Genomic DNA, 17767 nt, shown 5'->3' with positions numbered 1-17767 from the left:
GGTATACAAGAATACACTCACTTCTAAGCATTCAGGTCACAATATCAGTCAACCCATCCATCAATTTATACAGTCAAATCTGCTTTAGTGACCACCTGTCTACAAAGACCACCTGTTTACAACAAGCACATTTTTTGTTTTCCTTGAAAATGGTTTCTCATTGAAACATGTACTAAAGGAACCTGTCTACAAAGACCAATTGTCTACAAAAAACACTTTTTGTGTTTCCCTTGGGCGGTCGCTGTAGACAGGTTTGACTGTATTAAGAGTTGAAGTTCATTCGCAATGTTTGTAGAAGGGTAAGAAAGGCCTATCATCATATACCATACAGCATCATAGTGCTTAACCCCTCCTACCATCTACCTAGCAAGGAGGTGAACAGTAGAAAGAGAGGTGCATGTTTGTGCACATCATTTAAAGACTTTAACTCATTAGCAACTAGAGATATTGTAAAAAATGGCGTATTACTCGCTGGAAGATGTTGCAATATTGCTCTCATTTTGACATTGTTCTGAACAATATGAAACATGCGCTATTTTTCTATGCAGAATCCTACTGAAGACATCGTAAGGATTACGCACGTATAACATTATCATGGTAGACCCCATAGAGGGATACTACAGCGGTTTCGGGTGGTTCAGTGAGTCAAAGGAGGGGCAGCTTCGGGCGGTTTAGTTGCTAAAGGGTTAATGCTATAGAAGTTTGCCTTTCTCTTTCAGAGAACAATTATACCAGTAAAGCGTGTATTATCTTGTCCAAAGACTAATCAATTAATTATACAAATTCAAAATTAACTTTTAGATAATCATCCATGTGTCATTAGAATGTCAAAATGGTTTTAAATGATCTGTGGGTAACATATAAATAATTTGTTTGTAGCAAATAAGTCATGATAAAAAGTGATAGGATATCCTGTACTGAAATGTAGACAAAATTAAAATGTCATTCAATGAGATTAATTATATTTCGGGAATTGGCTTTTATGAGGAATAGTGTGTGTTGCAGATATATATTTCCTTCCAAAGAAAGTAAACATGGAGCAACTTAATACTAAAAATAACCCCAACAATTAATTACAAAATCAGGTTTTTGGTAGAATGCAATTGCATTGATTAATTCAGGATGTTGCACAACATAAGCAAATGTTTGCAATTCTCTGGAGGTTTTTAGTCATCACCTGCTTGTGTATCAAAAGTTAGGCTACAAATAGAAACAATATATGTTGTGTTACAATAATGGTAAATGCCTTACTGTAATGGGTTCATCAAATTATTTTTTTGCTTTAGTTTTGTTTTTAGTTAAATTGGCTCTAGCTTTTTTCAAACTATATGGCTCTTTTGAGAATGCTTCATACATATTCCAGTAGCAATGATATATCTCAACTGATAATGTCTTATCTTAGTAAGCATTTTCCACCAAATTGTGGAATAACAATACTTTACAAGGGATTTCTTTAAACTATAAAAAGATGATTCGATCATTAAAGAATGTAGGCATTGCAATTACTCGGGATAGCAGGTAAATGAAGGAGATAATGAAATGAATTATATCCACAGAAATTTGTTGATTAATGTATCTACACCCTTTACAAGTCATATTTCTATCAAGTTTTGATATTGGTATCAAGGTCTAAATCCTACATTTATTTTAAATTTTTTCTTCAGAAAGTTTCATTTGATTTGTAATTTTAACTTGCCAAATTTTACAATTTCATGTATACCGGTATATGATTTGAAGACAAACATGGTACTGATTCCAGTTTTCTGAAGGTGTGATCTTACTTTTCTTTCACAACATCTGACCAAAAAGAAATTTGCTGTGGAATTGTTTTTTACTTTATACTCTCACAATGATTTTCACATATGATTATCAGCACAAAATGTATTTTTGGTTTGATTGGCACCATATTTACTTCCATATACAGAGTGAAATATTGTAAAAATCTTCATGATTTTCATTTTTTGTTCCTGTGCAAAGTATAATCAGATGTCTTTCATTAATTTTCATCACTTTGCTATCATTATGTTTATTTTCTTTCTCTTATTCATTTTATCTTCCGTTCTCTTTTTTAATTTTATTTACTATTATTATTATTTATTTGTTTTTGGTTCACAAATTCTTGAATGTTGGGATGGACATATCTTTGAAACAGGTACATAACTTGTAAAGATTATGGTGATGGTGTTATCATCATTCATAGATTTCATCTTCAATATATTGATAAGAGTTAATCACATTCTTGTCTCTTTTCTTTTTCAAACATCGCTTTTCCCAAAGGTTTCCCCCATTTAAACAAACCTCTTGGTCTATTCTTTGTAGAAACGTTAGTGTGCAATGCGAGAGATACATCAGTCAATATTTATTTGCTATATTATTGTGTAATTATTTTTGTAAATGTTGCTGAAATTGCTTGTCCGTTATGTAGTACTGCCAACGATCAAATGTAATATAATAAGGGTGAGATGGTACTCAGTTGATCTATCTTTCCATTGTTTGAGTGACAATGCTGCATTCCCAAGTTTTCCATCTCAGAGTGCAGTGAACTATGGCTTTTCATGTAAGTTAGGAGAGTAGCAAGTGGTATGCTAGTTTCAGTTTGTCAAAGTATGATTTTATGTTCTGTAAAGCTGGAATGAATTCTAGAATCAGATGTTATTTTAGAAGTTGGTAGGTACACTGTATATGATTTGTATTTTTAAAAGGGAGAGTAAAATGTCACAAGGTATTTATTTGTTCATTAAAACCACCATATGTCTCTCTTTACCCTGTGGGGTGGTTGGCGGGAATTTGAATAATTTGCTACTAATTCATATTAGCTATACCATTGTGTACTTAAGGGTTTTGAAATAATTCTTTGAAAATGTATCAAAGATGGTTAGGATATCTACATGATCCCATAGGTGAAATAAAAATGAGAATTAAGACAATCTAATACAGGGTAGAATACTATTATTTCCTTTGCAATGTATCAATGAATTATTGATCTTGGTTGAAAATTCATTGTCATAAAGTTTTAGCCCCAATTATTGTATGATGGTTGATATACATTGAGATACATGCTAGCCTTGAAAAGTGATTTTTGGAAGGTTAGATCATAATAAACAAGTTTGGAAAAAAGAGAAGGAAGTAGAGCAAAATAGAGGGAAAGATGAGATAATTTCTAGTACTAAATTAAAGTTGATCTTGGCTCCCACAAACCTTGCTCTGAAATTGATAGACACACCCAACAGAAACTGATCTACATTTACTATGTCATCAAAAGAGTTGATAAAGACCATTCGTGCTACCGTATTTGAAAAAGATCTATAAGTAAATGCCGAGCTTAGTTGTGCAAATGCAAAACAACTATTCTGCAATATTTTAGCTGTGGAAGAAAAATTGATAATGAAACTTGAACATGTATGTTAAGAAACATTTAGCCTTGGTTGATTATTTTAGTTTCAAAGAACATGCCTATTGCTCTATTATTCTGATTCTTATTACTTTTGTCACTATTTTGACTTAAATGCTGGAAAAAAATTATATCCCAAATGACACTTAGTTCGCAAATGCAAAGGCTTTAAAATTGGCAGTTTATTAGCAGTATTTGATTGCTCTATTTCTCACTGACGGTAGGAAATGAAATAACTATTATTTGCATTTAATTTTTCTATTTTGTGTGAGAATCGAGTGATCATTCAACAAGTTCTGTAACTCAAAATTCATCATTTGACAAATATACAGTCAAAGTTTTAACAGTGTTTCAGATTTCAGAGTTTTTGAAAATCACATGTCATTGTTAACCTAAAGCTAGGTTTACACCAAAGTTTATACAAGTGTTCATGTATGAATTTGAAAATTGTTATGTCAAAACTACATAAATTAATCAAATGAAGTGTTTTGGGGTAAATGTTCTATTTGATCATCAAAATTAAGCATTGAAGTCTAATAGGGAATATGGGAGTAAGGTTTATGAAAGCATCTGATATGAATTCTTAAAAGACAAATATGTGTTCAATTTCTTGTTACGGTCACATCATTTTTCTGTTTTGAGAAACAGAATGCTCTAGAAATCTATTTTTATGTGTGTGATGAATTCTGGCTTATGAATTCTGTATTATTGTATCATATGTATAAATGATATATTGTTTGTGGAAATACGGAGATGACATTTACCTATTTATTGTCCAGATTAAGAGTTTGCAGATGAAGGAGGGCATTTTTATCCGTTTCCACACATTTGTTACTAACTATATGCAGTCTTCTGAAAATCTACATTTTTCTTTTATGTCTTAATGAAGAAAAACAATTCTGAAATGGTACAGACTTCAAAATCTCTTGTACTTTCTTTGGGTCTTGGACACTCGGTTATGTTATTGTCATTATCAAAGTTGAATCTGAATGGTACATGAAATGAAGTTTTTTTTCTTTCTGGGTTGTCGCGTACTTGTCACTTCCACTCATTGCAGATGTCTAAAAATAAAATGAAAATGATACCGTATATTATGAAATAAAAGTATTTCAAAATGTAGCTCACTCCTTTCTGACTTTGTTTTATTTATCTGAATCGAAATGTCGATTGATGTGAATGTTGCATGGAAACAGAGGAAGAGAGAGATTGATAGGGTGGGAAAATTGAAAGAGAAAGAGAGAGAAAGAGGGGGAGTAGGAGGAGTGAGGAAAGAAGGGAAGAGACAGATGGGTGAGAGAGAAGGGAAAAAAGAGGGAGAAAAAAGGAAGAGAGGGAGGAAAAAGGGGTAGAGAGAAAGGGTGCAGTCTCTTTACAATTTTGAGGCAAAGCAATACATTTTGAGACATGAATTTTAGATATAAACAAAAACTTTTATTGTACACCTGAAATAAATCATGCAAATATTTTGAAGATATACATGAAATACACATTTCCCATTTTCTCTTAAAAACAACCAAATATTCAGGGTAAACGACAAATTTACAGCTACATAAAAAGATGTGTTCATGATTATTCTGTCCGATACGCATATCAGGAAGCTTCAAGCTTCATTTGAAATATTTCTTTCCCTTTTTAACAAGACAAGCATGTATTACACAGAAGCTGCAATAAATATTTTATCTGTTTTTAAATATTATAATATTGGCATTATTCATACTGTACAGTCACAATATATAAATACACCAGATCGAAAGCAATAGGATTTCAACAATATCCATGGTAACATTCAAAATGTGCACATTATTCTATACATTCCTACAAGTAATTTCTAGTTTTCACATCACGAGAAAGCGACACATTTTATTTTGACGAGCACACGACCAGATTGCAGTAGACAGTTGCGATGAACAGATGAAAGTACACAAATCATGTTCTCTTTCATTTATCTGTTTGTAATGAATGCTGCTTTAAAAATTTATTTCACACACCATTAAGTGTCATTATTAAGAAAAGAGTCACTGTGCTTTGATAACATGTATGTACACCAGCATGATCACAGATGAATTGATAAGCCATGTATTCACTAAAACCTTTGTAATTTCATCTATCAGAAGAAAAACAGTGATCAAATATTCTGATTTGTAGTTCAATTTCACTGATATTGCTTTAATATTATTTTAATATGACTGCAGCAATTTGATTCCATCTACATCAAGTACAATCTCAAACACATAAAATGTTTATTTGATGACATTCAGATTGAAACATTTTCTTCAGTCTCCTCTATCAAAACAGATTTAATGTCTATTATGAAAGTTATTAATGATAAATTGGTATGGTGTTAAAGTAAAATAATACATAAGAAGCAATGATGAAAAAATGCTGAACAATTAATTTGCACAATGTGACATGAAGTCATTAATGCTTTTATAGAAGACGCAAATTAGATATCTTTATTAAACATGAAAGACACTCACAGATAGAAATCAATTTGCTAAAAATTGAGAAATCTGACAAAAAGCATGATGAAATGAGATAATTATTTTGTAGAGAAATGAAGGAGCTATAAAGGGAAACGAATGAGAGAAAGATAAAAGCATACAGAAACAAACAATGACAGAACACTTCAAAACTGTATACAAAAACAGATGCAACCTACAGAGCGAGCATCATGCAACATACAAACTGTTGCCTTGTACAGGGAGCTTACAGACACGTCTACTCATTGCTATAAAGGAATTTTCCTTACTAAAACTTAATCCTAGAGTTGGAAATGGAAATAGAAAGAGTGTATATAGTTTCTTGTTCATATCCTTGCCTTTCTATTACTCCTAACTTGTTATAATTCATTGCAAACCTATTTGACTTCAAAAACTATTCAAGAAAATCTGTATTGACAGTTACAGTCCATTATCAATATTTTCTTTCTTTTGCAAAGATAAAAAATGTCCAGGAAAGTAAAGAGACTCATAAATGCCTCTTTCGTTCCTGGCTTCTATTAATTAATCACTAAAACCATTATAGCTTCGTGTTGACTAATTATGTTACTAATTATACTGATAACATGACATAACAAATTTAATTAACAAATACAGTAAATGTCTACAATGTAGTGATAAGGAATGACTAGGCATGACTGACTGGGACATACAGAATAAAGAGTATATGCTTAAAGAAATAAATACGGTTGATATTTCGTCTAAGGTCCAAACGATGTTAGCCGTTTCCTAGTTTAGTATCAAATAAAAACATTCCTATCAAAATGAACTATCACTACCATATTTGTTTGGAATGTAGAGAATGCATTTTGTCTGATATTCTACACATCTAGTTCAAACATCTTTATGATATCTACAGTCTATACTTCATACCCTCGCATTAGGGGGTTCAATTGAACAGATTAATTAATTCATATAAAAATGCCTCTACAGATATTGTCAGACAAGTCATAAATGGTAATCAAATGTACTGATATGTTCATTTATTTGCTCCAGTAATTTCACATAACTCATTTTCAAAGTTCTGCTTCCTATGTTTTATGAATAAATCATAAAATTAACTCACTATCCAAGAACTGACCAAATATAAGGTAAAATGAGAAAATGAGATTATTCACATTTTCAATAATTTATTAAAAAATGAAGCAATGAAACTCTACATTAAATAAAATTTATTGATAATATAAAAAGATAAGAAATACAAATTGAGATGGGAAGGTGAGAATGAGAAGAAATGAAGACACAAAGAAAGAGAGTATCTATGTGAAGGAAACTATCATGATATAACCTAGGTAACAAAAAAACATCATCATCAATCCTGAATACTATTTTGAAGTGTACAACTGAAGAAGATTGTGGTGCTGTGTGCTGTGTATGATTTTACAGATACAATGTAATGAAATCCCATCACCAATCTAACACTTGATAGAGTAGCACCAATTAAAGCAGTAAGAAGGGATAAGCAACCAGTCTTCACGATTGGTCCCTAATTTCCCTAAGATAGACAAAAATGTAGTTCATGAACAATGCACCCTACTAAAGCTAGACATCTGCAGCAACAACTCTCCATTAAAAATATATGAAAATTTCTTTTTCTTATTCATTGTTTCCCCATTATCTTGGATACTCCTGAGCATTAGTCTTCATTTATTTATATATATATATATATATATATATATATATATATATCATAACCATATACAATGATCGTAATTCCTGAAACATTAATAGTGGGTTTTTGTCATTGCGCTCATGTCTGTCAGAGTTGACACACAACATGGTGCTCCACAATTAGTATTCATATTGTTTTAAATTAAATTATGGTATCTCAGTATTATCAGTCAAAATCACAAATTAACTCTGATTTAGCTGATATATGAAAATACAGTTCATTAGTTGATTTGTACAGTGCTGTTTCCCTAAGAAACAAAGCAGTGAATACTACCATTACCCCCTGGCTGAGCAGCCATGATCAGGTGTTTCAGCAAATAAAACATGATACTATTAATCCAGTTTATCCAGTTTTAACAGCAAAATCAAAGGGTTTCAGATGCGTATGTTTGTACATAGCTTACCCTTGACATGACAACAATTACATATAACAAAAATTCTGATTGTTAGGAGAAGTAGTAGTCATCCAGATCTTAGATTTGATAAGGTGCATTGTCCATGATCTACAAACTAGATAGGAATAATTTAACTATGAAATAACACATCATTTACACAAAGCTTGATATACAGATCTTTCATGAGGTAATTACAGAGAGCATAAATTTGATAGAAAATTTAAAAATAAAGGAAAATAATCAATAGAATATTATAATTACACAAATAAACATTTTATTTACAATCAGAAATATTCATCTTGTTTTGAGAGAGATACAGGGTGGGAGAGGATACAAAGGTCAAAGGTCACACTCTGATGGAAAACAATCAATTAAACCCCTTCAAAACCAACACACAATTGTTACACCATGGACTACAGCTAGAACTCTTCACTTATGAATGTGTGATGAGTTCATTATTGACCTCTTCCTCACATCTACACCTCACAACATACATTAAGAAATTCAGAGATCTTCAATGACATCTAGGTTTAATAACTGGCATGGCAACCATTTCTTTCACCTCATAAAGATGAACAAATGAAATATCATAGAACCACTTACTAACATTCCAAAACAAAAAAAAAGCATTTGATTTTCAAATAAAGGCAATATATCTTTGTCTTTGGCACCCAAGAGAAATATAAATGGCACACCGAAGAAAGAAAAAGACTATTTCCATCCTAAAACAAAGTTTAGCACATGTTCCACTTTTGTAAATACTTGAAATAATCATTGAAACTCCAAAACAACACAAGAAAAATTTGGCAAAGCAATCTTTGTGATGACATAAAATTAGCATGCAAGGGCGATACTTATTGGGATAAAATTTGGTTTCTTTCACTAAATAAATGAAATATATGTGTGATATCATGCTGAATAATATCATGATAAAATGTCCAAAGCTGGAGTCTAAACAAATCATGTCAAACCATGGCATGTGTAATTAATAATGAGGCATGAGTGAGAACTAGAGATGGAAGAGAGTAGCAAAGATCCTTCAGCTATTAAAGATTATGTCCAATTCCAAAAGAAGCATACTATATGATGTTTCATCATTACAACAAAGGCTACTACATCAGTTTTTAAGTACAGTGTAATCTCTTTCTCTTTTATTCATCTTTTTAAAATGATATTCATTATTTCAATATCCCTTGAGTTGACTTTGCTTCACATATTCAACATCCAATTGGCTTACAGTCATATCATGGAAACTGAGAGAATACAGAAAGGTATTTGCACTCTTGAGTTTATTACTGTTAAAGCTCTTAACTTTGACAAGAAAAGTTTATTTCATTACACAACTTGTATCACTAGATCTTTTCAGAAACATACTTTTTTAGGAGACTTCTGACAATTAAGTATTTTTACAGAAATTCTGACCCAGTATTTTCATTACTGTTTATGAAATGAAATGTTTGCCAATAAACAGATCAGTTACTACTGCCATAGATACCGGTACAACACTCTATACTATTAATTACAATGAGTTTGAATTTAGATTATAACCTACTGTTTGATGTTGTAATGATCGACATATGATAAAATTGGCATGATCTTCTTTGCTTGAAATTCTTTGCTTACTGTATAACCTTCCATACATGCATCAATCCCTGTTTCAAATGATATTTGCACAGCTTGGATGCATGTTTTTTTTTTACAAATCAATATTTGTTTATAATGTGCCACTTTGTAGCATTCTTATTTCACTTATTTTTATCCTCTCCTGAAATATTGCAACAAATAACTTTAACAATAAGCATTGTAGAATCTTGGACATAATCCTATCTACAATACTATCCTCTGATTCTTCAGAATATTGCAAGATGGAGGGAAAGTGTTGAGTGGTCTGAATTGGGGAGCCCTCAGTCATCCAAATGATGATGATTTGGGTATACAATCAAGACATCTTCATTTATGCCATATCGGTATAGACCAATGTACTTCATTGAAAAATTGCTGCCGATGGTCCATGGTTACACCGCGCTGTTAGACCCATGCGAGCCCATCCTTGTACTTCATCGTCGTGATTAATGCGGATGGTTGGGTGAGAATACGCCGCTTTCATGGCTCTCCATGGAGCTTGATCGCGAGAAGCCTTTCCGTGCGCCAGTAGGTGACGGGGACGGGGAAGGGGTAGAGGTTGCTTTGAACTGGGGAGGGGGTGAAAAGTTATCACCTTGGTTTAATTTCCACATCAACTCCTCGTTCTCCATGGATAGTCTCTTATTAACGCTACTCTCACGCTCGTATGAAGCTCGCAGGGTTACATGCTCTGTTGAAAGATGCCTGTACAGGGGGAATAAGATATTCATATTAAAGCTATTATTAAAGCTTATCTTGCTATTCTAACATTTTATTCAATATCATTTTTAGTAATATTTGTTTTTGTTAGGGGGAGGGGTTTCTGATTATTTTTCTTTCATAATCATACTATGTCCGAAAAGTGTTCCTTTATCTTAACTCCTATTTCTTTCTGATAAATAAAAACACACATTTGACTGTACATACCTCTCATATTCTGTCTTTCTTTGCATGAGTGCCTGGACGTCTTCCACCTTGGCGGTCAAGTTTTTAATCTTCTCATCTTTTCTCTCTATCAGATCATGCTGGAATAAAAGTTATGATAATAACATTAAAATACAATGCACAAAAAAAAATTGTTTCTCAATATCTATAACAAATCTACCACAAGAAGATTGACAGAAACAAACATACAGAGAGAGAGAGAGAGAGAGAGAGAGAGAGAGAGAAAGAAGAGAGAGAAAGAGAGGGGGAAGAGAGATATAGAGTCAGTAATAGAAAAGAAGAAAAAGATAGATATAGATTAAGAAAGAGGAGAAGAGATGGAGAAAGACAGACAGGCAAAGATAGACAAACCCAAAAAACAACGGAGAGGTAGATTGATTGACAGAGAGAGAGAGAGAGAGAGGGAAAGAGAGAGAGAGGGAAAGAGAGAGAGAGAGAGAGAAAGAGAGAGAGAGAGAGTGAGAGAGAGAGACTAGATAAAGAATACTTTACTAATATAACAGCCTGAAATCAAACACATTTTGTGACAGACTTTGCATTCACTTCAGCAACTTAGAATACGCAGAATTGTAAAATAAAAATATTTGGAATGACAGATGGGACCCAAGTCTTGTATTGTGGTAGAATATCTATTTTCATATGCTTACCTCTTTTTGTAGAGCCATCTTAGCTATCCTGAGTTCATGTATCTCTTGATTCTTGATCTCCATGACAGCTTTCATACTGGCTACCTCATCTGGTAGGTGCTTGTACTGAGAGATGGCCGCCTGAAGGAGGAGATTTGATATTAAAGAGTCTCTATTATCATCACTAGCATTGACAATCATTATTATCAACATCAACACAGACATGATTCATATTCTCATCAAACTGACAATCCTCATCATTGTCAACCTAATATAATCATTGTATTGAATTGAAATTGAATTGAATTGGTTTGGTTTATTGCAAAAACACATCAAACAAGCAGCTCGCAGGCTGAAAATGTTCAATTTACAAACAAATTGAAAAATATCATCATATTATCAACATTATCATTATCGTCACCATCCTATAAACAGTCAGAATGTTGATCCCCCATAATTTGTTTTAATATCTGATAAATCAGACTCTCCTAGCACTTTGCAAGCATGGATGATATCGACTAGTGAATGTTCAGTACACTGTCCACTGTGATGAGCACTGGGTCTTGTAAACTACAGTAATACAAGCGATTAATCGTGAATTGTACGAGGATAAAGGTTCTCTACATTGGGGTTTGTCTGGTCATCAGGAGAACACAGTCACAAATAGAGACACTTCACAAATGACATTAAGGAGGTGATTTTCATGAGTATTTACCTGAACTTTGGCGTTATCATCCTTCCTCAAGGCTTCCTCCAGCTCCTGTGTTCTCGTCGTCTGACAGTCACACTGGTATTTCCACTTGAATACCTCATCCTGTTAAGATATTGGGACAAGAATATATTAATGTTGATATTTTCTTTTAAATAGCATGTCTTGCATCCCGAGAAACAAGGTTATAATAATAATAATAATAGCCTAATAGTCCACTCCAAATTTTATTAAACCGAAACAGAAATTCTTTTTGCCCAATTGATCGTAAGCCCGGCAGCCACTGAGCAGCGCCAGATCGACGTTGCTCTATATACCTTATATAGTAATGAATTTTTCTTTTTTGTTGTTGAAAATCTACATGTAATACATTTGCCACACTACATAAAAGTGAGGTAAATAGGTACCTGCAGGAATCAATTCATTCAAAATGCTTGAGTGCTGTAATAATAATAATAATAATAATAACAATATTTATAAAGCGCAATGGCATGGTAATGGCATTGATGTTATACAAGACTCCACTATCATCGTTATTATTATTATCATCATTACTTCCATCAAATAGATACAGATATTTTATTCAATTATAATTTTGTAACCCTAAATTTCTTAATACTTTCAAGTAATTTACAATATAATTCTTAATTTGAAAAATTATCAATCTCTTTTTTTATCTACTCATTCCTTTTTTTAAATTTATCACCCATGGTGCCTTTGAACAAGAACACAGAATCATCATCACATAAATCAGGTTTTGCATATCTGACACAATTTCTTCTTTGGGAATTACCTGAAGTTCTCTGATTCTCTCCTCTGCATCCCTCTTGAGAGCCTCTATCTCCTGGTCTTTCCCTCTGATCACCTCCTCCATATGATCCATGTGATCCTGATTGATCTGAGTCACATGCTCTGCGTGTTGGTCCTCAATGTCATGCACTAGGCTTTGATGACTCGCTGTCATGTCACACATCTGGGATATAGAAGAGATATGGGGTGTTAGTTTCGTCTTTCCTCCACAAAATCACTGTCTTCACAAAAATCATCATCACCATCACCATCATCATCATCATCATCATCATCATCACCACTTTCACCATCATCATCATCAGCATCATCACCACCACCATCATCCTCACCATCATCCTCATCACCCTCAGCATCACCATCATCATCATCACCACCATCACCATCGTCATCATCACCATCACCATCATCAGCACCTCCACCAACATCACCACCATCATCACTACCACCACCACCATCATCATCATCATCACCATCACCACCACCACCATCATCACCACCACCATCACCACCACCACCACCACTACCACCACCACCACCACCACTACCACCACCACCACCACCACCACCACCATCGTCACACATTATCAATCCTCCTCCTCTCTGTCTCACCTCTTGTTGATGTCCATCAGCTAGTTTCCTGATTTCTTGTGTGTGTTCAGTAGCCACTGTGGAAAAAAGAAGTTAAGATATCGCTGTTGACCATATTTTTTCACAAGAGAGTGGATATTCTTCAGAAGTCTGTCAACTAAAAGAAGACTGTTATTTCTTGAAATATCAATAAACGATTCTTGTCTACAGTAATTTCCATACAATGGAAGGCAATATATAACATTAAGCAATAAAAGAAACTATTAGCCTTCACATGGCTAATTTAGAATCACTTTTACAAGAGCAATTGTGCATGCACAATAAATTTCCTGAATGTAATAGTTATGACCAACACATTATCCAACACAATGCCCTGGAAAAGTTGAATGCCCACATTAACAGAAACTTAAAGGTTCCTGGTAGTAATATCAAAATCTACATATTCTTTGATAGATGATATGAAATAGTTTATATTCATTGCAAAAACAGGAAGTTTAAATAAATGAATGCATAACAGAAGGGGATATTCATAATTTTGATGTTATTCTCATTCTTTTTATGGAAGGGAATGTGAAATGAGGCCTTCTACGCACTTGATTGGATGTCTCTGCTATGTTTGGCTCGGAGTGTTTCATTGAGGTTTTCGATCTCCTCTATGTGAAGGAGCTCTGTTCTCCTTGTCTCCTCCTCATGGGTGTGTGTCTCCATGTTGAGCTCCTCCTGGAGATGACAGATCTCTGCTTCTTGTTGAGCTGAGATAGAAACAAGAAGAAGATATGGACACAAATTAGACATCAAGGAACATTCATAACATCCAATCCAATCCAATCCAGGTATTTATAAAGCGCCAATACCTAGTTGCCTAGTCAAAGGCGCTGATGAGACTGAACAACTACCAAAAATGTCTGTTCATGATTCTAACTGGGAAAGACAAAAAAGCAATGACTAATAGTAAGCAATCTGAAATAGGTTGATAGTTGAGTTCTGAAAGGTGATAATTGGTGACAATAGTGCATGCATATATTTTCCATTATCTTTTTAACCTAGGAAACTTGGACATATTCTTATTTGATCATGTGTCGGTAAGATTGCAGTCACATAGTGAGACCAGTCTCAGATCAGTCCCAATCTGGGGTTTTGATACCTTAGTCTTCTTCTTGATCCTGAGTACTAATGCTAAATGTTTGTCTATTTCATGCAACCTTTCAGAGGCTCTATATTCACTATGAATTCAAACCACAGCACAATTTCCCTAAACTCCTTCAACTGTGTTAACCAGTAATGTTAAGATTTGCAATTACGGTACATTTTTTTACATAATTACATGATACATGTACATACCCGTTTTAATTGTCGACATTGTGACCTGGTTCTGCAACTTTTCATTGGTAGCTTTGAGATTAGGTGCAGAGAAGCCATCAACCTGTACAATCAAAATGTTAAAATGATGTATTATATTCTATCAAATCCTGGCAACAATGACTGGAACTATTAGACTCTAGTATTCTATTTCATTCACTTGGCTCAGTTACGAGCTTGACGGTTCAAATCTCTGCAAATCTCTTAAAAATCTGCATATTAAGTCCTTAGTCAAGACATCTTATCAGATAGTCACAAGATACATTATTCGTAGGTTAAGATAGTCATATAATGTATTCATCCATAAACCTTGATTTTCTTACGATATACTATCAATACCTATATCATACAAACAAATTTTTTTCCTCTTCAGTCTAAATTGTTTATTAACTCAACTATTTCAGTACTGACCTCATGTGAAAGGTAGCTGACAATGGTCGCCATGGCATCGAAACCTTTAGTAGCTTCTTGGAGTTGTTCTTTGGCTTTGGAGAGTTGAAGAAACCTTGTCTCACATAGCGATTCAAGGCGTTTGATCTCCTGCGATGCTTCACCGTTGACTAGGGAGGTGTAGACCAGATCTGGAGGCGATGCATGCAGGGTGTGGGCTGTCGTCTTGGGCTTGTAGCCATGTTTGTCTTGATGGGGATCTATGGATGACAAGATGAAGAGGACCAAAAAGGTTAGATATCCATTGCAGATTTTGCCTTTCAATATGTGGTATCTGCTACTAAAAGGAAAGGGGAATACATTTACCGGTAGATGTTTTGGTTGCAGCTCCAATGTATGCTTTGAATCTGATGAATATGAATTGGTTTTGGTATACACACCTATTCCATAGATCCTAGTCTGAGTTGTCTCTGGCTTACTATTCAAAAGGTTAAACAGTAAATGCCAAGTGTTTGTTTGGGACTGACCAGGGTAGGAACTGATTTACCAACTTGGAGACTTCCCTCCCCTTCCCCTTCCTGGCCACTCATCATGCATACAGCCGATGTAGGGAAGGTCCTGATGTAAGATGCCCCCTCCCCCTCCTTACCCCACTCACTCTATAACACTTGTCAGAGGCTGAGGGGGAATTCATACTATAATCCTACTTCAATTCCACTACACAGTACCTATCAAATGAAGGGAGAAAGGATTGGCAATACCCCTTACCCCTTTATCACCCTCAAGCAATATGAGGTGCAACGGGAGGCTCAAATCCCCTCCCCCCTCCCCCTCCTATCCCCCTCACTATACAGTACTATAGTCAGACACACATGGGAAAGGGGTTGATCTGCCTCTGACAATGACCCTGATCATTCTATAAATTGACCAAGTGACTAACAATAACAAAAATGGCTGCCAAGCAATCTGGAGAACATGCATCCAATATGGCAACTATACGACAGCCAAACAGCCTGTTGAGTCATACTTCGCATAACACTCTGCACCATGAGGTAGTCATAATGTTTACCACATGTTTGAACAACCAAACTCTTCGAGACATCAATGACCTGATTCACATGAATAAAGCTGAAGTCATCTTACATATGCATAATGCTGAAGAAGAAAGTCCCATGTTTTCTTTGAAATACAGCTTGCGGAGAGAAAAATGGAAACTGTCCTATCAAAGATTCTTCAATATAACAACAACTAATGTTCCAGCAATCCAGACTTGCATTCAAGATCTATAGTCACCAATACCCTGTCCGCAAGTCCTTTACAATAACCCTAGACAATGTCTAAAGACAATGAGCTGATTAAAGTTTAGTTCAGTGCTCGTTCTTTTCCTGTTTTCTAAACACACACAATAAAATTGTTCAGTCCTACACATTACATCCTGTGCCTGGTGACCGAGAGAGGAGCGTTAGGAAGATAACACTTGGACTGATAAATTGTGACAGTACCTTGTACTTCAAGAGTAATTAGAGCATGAAACATTCCTCATTAACTACTAATATAGACCTACTCAGAAATGAAAAGGCTTTTCATCAAGGTAGTCAGACTACTCTATATATAAGTTGTAGTCCCTTTCTATCGAATTTGTTCAATGTTATCAATCTTTCCAAACCAAAGTAAAAACAACAAGTAGATTTGAAATACATCAACACTACTAAATATCTAAAAATATCATCTTCCATGCATACCCACCATTAATGTTACCCAATGGTTTAAAACAAAATGTAAGTAAAAACAACATTACCACACTTACCTCCAAAAATTGAAGGGAGCAAACTGCAAAAATACATATTAATTCCTCTCCTATTCACACAGCAGTTACTAGATGACTAGTAAGTCTATGATTACAAATAGTAAAATGGTTGCATACAATTGTTATTTTGTTTAGTTCTTCACCAAGTAATCAACAGTGAAGTAGAGGGCTTATCTCAAAGTGCACTATTAGGGGGAATTAAAAAATAGTCAGAGTTTTGGAAAGGAAGTGACAAGTAATGAAATCTCAAACACGAAGGCTTCATTGTGGTCACAATATAACATCCTGTAGTGTTTCACACATCAAGCTTTAAAAATGATGAGCTCAGCTCAGGTAGATACTGTACACCGAGACTGACGTAATACTTTGACAAGGTTTAGGTGGAAAATAAACTAAATTTTCATGAATCATAACAGACTAATTAAATATTACGGAGATAATAAAAATAATAGTCAGAGCTCAAAATAAGAATGGATTAAAACTCCAACCATTTTATGGGTAGGTAGGTAATGACAAATAAATTTATCTATTACCACATGATACTCGAGTCAAGGTGGTTCCTATGGTAAAAAGAGGTTTCTATCTGGAATTGATTTGGGTGATAGTTTCGAACAGGAAATCTGTGCTGGATCATCTGCTTTTCCTGCCTATTTTCACTTTCTTTTTAATTCCAAAGAAATTCATCTGAGAGTGAAATTATGTATCAACAATTCTGATAATATTCTGATAAGGCATCTCATACAGAGTCTGATCATATTCTGATCTACAAGAATGTTTCCAACAGCCAATATACAATGACATTCCTGAACACTGGGAGTTTAATACAGCAAACATTTTTCTTAACATTCCTGTAAGTTTAATCTTTCCCTATTATCTCACAAAACCACTCCCTCTTTCTACTTTCAAGTACTCATTCATTTCCTCTGAGTGAGTTGAACCCTTTAAGTGCTGTAGA

General features: G+C 34.2%; 1 protein-coding gene across 3 annotated transcripts in view; it reads right to left on the bottom strand.

Annotated features, from left to right (window-relative positions):
• Window positions 1–4800: 4800 nt before the first annotated feature.
• Window positions 4801–17767, bottom strand: part of LOC763960 (serine-rich adhesin for platelets) — a 53103-nt gene continuing 40136 nt past the window's right edge. For all 3 annotated transcript variants that reach the window (XM_003723760.3, XM_011683202.2, XM_011683205.2), the window contains 9 exons: window positions 15027–15265; window positions 14598–14679; window positions 13850–14008; window positions 13278–13333; window positions 12652–12831; window positions 11865–11963; window positions 11171–11290; window positions 10506–10603; window positions 4801–10283 (listed from right to left, as the gene is read on the bottom strand). In XM_003723760.3, coding sequence (XP_003723808.2) covers window positions 10025–10283; window positions 10506–10603; window positions 11171–11290; window positions 11865–11963; window positions 12652–12831; window positions 13278–13333; window positions 13850–14008; window positions 14598–14679; window positions 15027–15265 — 1292 coding nt within the window. In that variant the 3' untranslated portion in view covers window positions 4801–10024. The remainder of the gene's footprint in view (window positions 10284–10505; window positions 10604–11170; window positions 11291–11864; window positions 11964–12651; window positions 12832–13277; window positions 13334–13849; window positions 14009–14597; window positions 14680–15026; window positions 15266–17767) is intronic.

This window comes from Strongylocentrotus purpuratus, unplaced genomic scaffold, assembly GCF_000002235.5.
Source record: "Strongylocentrotus purpuratus isolate Spur 01 unplaced genomic scaffold, Spur_5.0 spur5_scaffold_11, whole genome shotgun sequence".
Taxonomy (NCBI): domain Eukaryota; kingdom Metazoa; phylum Echinodermata; class Echinoidea; order Camarodonta; family Strongylocentrotidae; genus Strongylocentrotus; species Strongylocentrotus purpuratus.
This window is presented reverse-complemented; position numbering and strand designations above follow the sequence as displayed.